The sequence below is a fragment of the Hirundo rustica genome, unplaced genomic scaffold, assembly GCF_015227805.2.
Source record: "Hirundo rustica isolate bHirRus1 unplaced genomic scaffold, bHirRus1.pri.v3 scaffold_418_arrow_ctg1, whole genome shotgun sequence".
NCBI classification, from domain to species: Eukaryota; Metazoa; Chordata; class Aves; order Passeriformes; family Hirundinidae; genus Hirundo; species Hirundo rustica.
In genome coordinates, this window is record NW_026690463.1 from 9025 (window position 1) to 14576 (window position 5552).

The following is a 5552-nucleotide window of genomic DNA, read 5'->3' on the forward strand; positions in this document are numbered from 1 at the left end:
TGCAGAAATGGGTCCTTGGGGTGCTTTCCAAGGAAACTTGAAGGGATGAGGGATCCAAAGCCAGCAGTGGGGTCAGTGCAGTGTCCATGGCCACAGCCCCTTGCAATGGCCCAGGGCAGGTTGGGATGATGATCCACCCTCTCTCCTGGCCCAGGGCAGGGCTGCAGTGCTCTTGGTGGCACCTTGGGCTTGGCCCACACTTGAGGAGGGTTTCTGTTTTCACTGGGGAAACTCAGGAGTTTTAGATTGCTAAAAGAAAAGAAGAAAACCCCCTCTTTTAATTGTCTGCAGCCAGTTCTCTGAGCAAAGCAGGTCCCAGGTGAGTGAAATGAGACAGGAGGGCATTGGGGAATGTGGAACATGGTTGTCTACACTGGGTCAGACCTCAAGGCACAGCTTCTCTGACCAGGCCAGATCTCCTTAGGAGGGACCCTGGATCAGTATCAGTCACTGAATTCTGTACTCACCTCCTCTCTAAAGAGAAAAAATCACCCTTTAAAATAGGAATGCATATTTCTTAGGAGCTTTTTGAAGTATTTCCCCATAATTCTAGGAAAAAAGACTTTCTAATGAACTGCACAAGACCAGAGGGAAATCAAGGCACAGCCATGGTTTGTCAGGAATTGCTTTCTCTAAATGAGCCCCATGATGATTTTGGTGCTGAGCCTTGAACCTCAGGGCCTGAGAGGAGATGGCACAAACCTTTCCAGGAGTCAAAGTCAGAGGAAAAACCCAAAGTGTCTCCAAGCAGTAATGGGTCCCACTAAGGTCCATCCCAGACACAGGCTCCTCATGGACTCGTGGGAGGAGAGTTGGAGGTCAGAATTGCACAAAACCTCTCAGAGACTCAGTGGCAAAAAAAAGGTACTTAAATTAATCCTGAGTACCTTGAAGCATTAATGAGCCCCACTGAGTGTTGTTACAGCCTAAGAATCTCTAGGGACTTGTTAAAGCAGATGCTTGGAGGCCGTGATTGCACAAACCTCTCAGACTCAGTGTCAAAAATAAGTTCCTTAAAAAACCTTGAGTATCCTGAAGTATTAATGAGCCCCACTGAGTCTTTATACTGACCAAGAATCCCAAGGGACTCATTAATGTAGATAACTGGGGCCATGATTGAACAAATCTCTCATAGAGTCAGTTTTAAAAGGGAAAACACCAAGTACCTTAAAACTACTGAAGTACCTTGAGGCATTAATGACCCCCACTGAGTGTTACTACTGACAAAGCCTCTCAAGGGACTCATTAAAACAGATAATTGGAGGCTATAATTTCACAAAATACTCAGAGACTCCAAGGCAAAAGCAAAACCCAAAGTCCTTTGAAAAACCTGCAGTCCCTGGGAGCATTCAGGAGCCCCCCAGGGCCATTGCTGACCAAGGCTCCCCAGGGACTCCTTCCAGCAGATCCTTGAGGCCACTGGGATGTGAGGGGGATGCTGAGGGCAGCACAAGGGGCTGACAGTGCCCAGCCTTGCTGGGGCTGTGCCAGGAGGCCCCAGGGCCTCAGGACAAGGTGTCTCCTCACAGCCCTTGGTGGCACAGAGGCTGCTGTGCCCCAGGGCACCAAGACTTGGCTTCTCTTTGTCCCCACCTGTCATCACTGCCTCCAGTTCTCTGCTCTGCCTGGGGCCTGGGGACACTTTCTCTGTCCTGTCCCTCAGTGGGACCCATTAAAACTTCAAGAAACTTTGGAGTTGGATTCTGACTTGGAATTCTTGAGAGGTTTCTTCAGCTCCCTCTCAGGGACTGATGTTCAGGGCCTCAGCACAAAGCCCGAGAGGGTCATTAAAGTCCTTGTGCTGTGTCTGTGCTGCTGAGCTGGGCCGGGCTCCTGGCACAGAGGCAGCTCCTGGCAGCCAAGAAGAGCTTCAAAAACACATCTCTCTTGATGAGCAACTCTTCTCCCAGCCCAGCAGGGCTGGGGCACTGCCTGCAGCCACCCCGGGCACAGCACACAGGCACAGAGAGCTTCAATCACTCAGGGCTGGGAAGGAGCTGAGAAGTGACTGCGGGAGAATCACTCCCAGCCCTTGACACAGGAACCTCTGGCTGCAGGACAAGGCAGCTGCAGCTCCTGCAGGGATCTCCTAAAGCTGCAACATCCCAATGCCTACAGACTCTGTGAGTACATTCTCTGATTATCTCTTGTGCAGAGCAGCCAGGGGTGCCCAGGGCTGTCCTGCAGAGCAGGGTCCTGCAGCCCAGGGCGCTGTGCTGGGGCAGGGACTCTGCTGCCTGCCAGGGACAGCTCTCAGCCAGCCCTGGGAGCTGCTCACAGCACTGGGGGACAAGATCTGGGTGGAAGGAGACAGCTGGTAAGGCATGGAAGTGTTCTCCTTGTGTGGTGAGGATGCTGCATTGTTCAGGACTGCTCCCAGCATGACATTTAACTCCAGAACATTTCCAAGTAGGTTATACAGGGAGCACAGCAAGGCAGGGGCTGCATAAAAGGAAAAACCCTGCTTTTTTAATCTACTGCTCTGTGTTGCCTGGGTGGAAAATTGCACATAGATATTCATCTCTCTGTTCAGGTTGAGAAAAATAAAACAATTTTCTCTCAGATCTTAATAAACCAGGCAGTGACAGAAATCAGCAGAGGGTCCCTTGCAGGCAGCATCAGTGTCACTTTTCCAGCCTCCTCAGGGTTGCTCTGAGGTTGCCATCAGAGCCTGCAGAGCCAGAGCTGCCCCTGGGCAGTGCCTGAGCTGGGAGGGCTCTGCAGGGCAGAGCTGAGCCCCCAGGGCTGGGCTGGGCTCTGGCAGCACTGGCAGGGCCCAGCCCTGGGCACAGGGAAGCAGCTGCAGGCAGGGACAGCTCCAGGCAGCAGAGCCCTGGGCAGGCAGTGGGGGGAAAGTGCCACCAAGCTGTGCTGGGATATTGAAAGTCCTCTCCAAACTATTCCATGATTACTTTATTTACAGAACCCTGTGCCAAGACACTGCAAATGGGGTGTCCCAGCTCCCTCTGCCCCGGGGAGCTCTGGGCAGGGCAGGCTGGATGCTGGGAATGAGCTGACTCTCCTCCAGCAGTGCCATGGACAGGACACTGGGTGTGTCCTGGGGATGCCATCCAAGCTGTGAGCTGCCTCCAGGGACACTGGGGGACAGGAGTGTCCTTGGCCAGGAGTGGGGCTGAGACTCTGAGAAAGGCTGAGCCAGTTTGCTCTGCTGTGGCTCCCTCTGCTCTCAGCTGTGTCAGGCTGATTTTCAGGGGAACACAGGGACTGCCCTGGATCTCAGAAAGGGCAGCTGGGGACAGATGGAGGGACAGAGCAGCTCCCCTCACCCTTCACTGAGTTACAGCCAATGCTCTTGCCTTGCACAGTTCTCTCTGATCTCCCTGGGCACAGCAGGAAACCCTCTCCAGCTGCCTTTGGCCATCACCGTTCCTTAGCCCTGGCACAGGAGATGCTGCCAAGCTCCTCTGCCTCAGGAGCAGTTTGGGCTGATGAAGTCCAACCCCAGGACTGGCCCCTGTCCCTGTTCCCATGACCCCAGTGCTGCAGAGCAGAGCTGACCCCTCGGTGTCCATGGGCAGAGCCCCTGCTCGTCACAGCAATGGGGCCAGATCCCAGCAGAGCTCCAGGCACAGGGCTGAAGGAAGGGCTCTGAGAAAAGGAAAACTGGGTGGCACAGAGCAGCAGGGACAGGGCTGGGAGAAAGGATTTGGAAATTGCTCAGAAAAGTCTGCCCAGACTTGTCTCTTCCTTCAACAGGTCCCCATGGCCAGCCACAGCAAATGTCCAACAGCAGCTCCATCAGCCACTTCCTCCTGCTGGCATTGGCAGACACGCGGCAGCTGCAGCTCCTGCACTTCTGCCTCTTCCTGGGCATCTCCCTGGCTGCCCTCCTGGGCAACGGCCTCATCATCAGCGCCGTAGCCTGCGGCCACCTCCTGCACACGCCCATGTTCTTCTTCCTGCTCAACCTGGCCCTCACCGACCTGGGCTCCATCCTCACCACTGTCCCCAAAGCCATGCACAATTCCCTCTGGGACACCAGGACCATCTCCTACAAAGGATGTGCTGCCCAAGTCTTTTTCTTTCTGTTCTTCATTTCAGCAGAGTATTCTTTCCTGACCATCATGTGCTACGACCGCTACGTGTCCATCTGCAAACCCCTGCACTACGGGACCCTCCTGGGCAGCAGAGCTTGTGCCCACATGGCAGCAGCTGCCTGGGCCAGTGCCTTTCTCAATGCTCTCATGCACACGGCCAATACATTTTCCCTGCCCCTGTGCCATGGCAATGCCCTGGGCCAGTTCTTCTGTGAAATCCCACAGATCCTCAAGCTCTCCTGCTCAAAATCCTATCTCAGGGAACTTGGGCTCATTGCAGTTAGTGCCTGTTTGGTATTAGGTTGTTTTGTGTTCATTGTTTTCTCCTATGTGCAGATCTTCAGGGCTGTGCTGAGGATCCCCTCTGAGCAGGGACGGCACAAAGCCTTTTCCACCTGCCTCCCTCACCTGGCTGTGGTCTCCCTGTTCCTCAGCACTGGCATGTTTGCCTACCTGAAGCCCCCCTCCATCTCCTCCCCATCCCTGGATCTGGCTCTGTCAGTTCTGTACTCAGTGGTGCCTCCAGCCCTGAACCCACTCATCTACAGCCTGAGGAACCAGGAGCTCAAGGCTGCAATGTGGAGACTGATGACTGGATGGTATCAGGGGCATTAAACTGCTGGCCAATTTCTGCAAATCACTTGTAATAAAAGTAATCTTTGATATTTCTTGGTGTTTTCATTCATGTTGTTTTTCCTGTGCTTTCATTTTTTGATATTGTCCATAAGGAAATGTCATTCTTTGTGCCATTTCTCATTTTGTTTATATCCATCTTCACTGTGGCCACAGACTGTGTGAATGAGGGGCTGCACTCTTGGTTGCTTTAAAGGAACTCAAGGATCTCCCAGCCAAGTTTTCTGCAGAGATTCCCCTTTTGTTCCCTTCTCTGGAAGCTGCAGCAGCAATGTCTGTGTGCAGAGCTGGGGGCAGATCAGTGCTGGCACAGCAGCTGTGCCCAGGAGCAGCAGCACTTGGTGTTGCCAGTGCTGCTCCCGTGCCCCTGCCCCGCTGCCCTCCTGGCCCTGGTGTTGCTGTAGGGCCTGAGTGCTCTCGGGGCCAGGCACAGTGCTGGGGGTGGCAGTGCCGGGGCTGCAGCAGGGACAGGCCATGGGCACTGCTGGGGCAGCGCTGACGCCTCAGGGCAGGGCCTGGGGGCTCCAGGCTCCTTGCCCAGGCTCTCTCCAGAACACGCCCAGGCCAATGCTCAGCAGAGAAAAGCCCCGTGAGCAGCCCCAGGGTGGCCGTGGGCAGGCTGGGGGCAAACAGCATGGCTGGGGCTCTGCAAGGTGCCTGGGGGAGACGGGAAGGAGCAGCAGAGCAGGGGCTGATCCATCCCCACTGCGCTGGACACCCCAGGGCAGCGTCCCAGAGCGTCCTCATGCACCTGCCAACAACATCCCCCCTCTGCAGCCCTGGCCTCTCCCCCAGCTCACACAGGTGCCGCATCCTTGCAGGCACAGACACGGCAGCACTGGCTCAGGAGCCCCTGTTTGC

The 5552-nt window shown here is 54.9% G+C and overlaps 1 protein-coding gene across 1 annotated transcript; it reads left to right on the plus strand.

Moving 5' to 3' along the window:
- The first annotated feature begins 1310 nt into the window (after positions 1 to 1310).
- On the plus strand, positions 1311 to 4673 carry LOC120748006 (olfactory receptor 14I1-like). The gene is made up of 2 exons (XM_040054075.2): positions 1311 to 2123; positions 3718 to 4673. Exon 2 carries the CDS (start codon positions 3741 to 3743, stop codon positions 4671 to 4673), a length of 933 nt encoding a protein of 310 aa, XP_039910009.1. The 5' UTR covers positions 1311 to 2123; positions 3718 to 3740.
- The last annotated feature ends 879 nt before the right edge of the window (positions 4674 to 5552 follow it).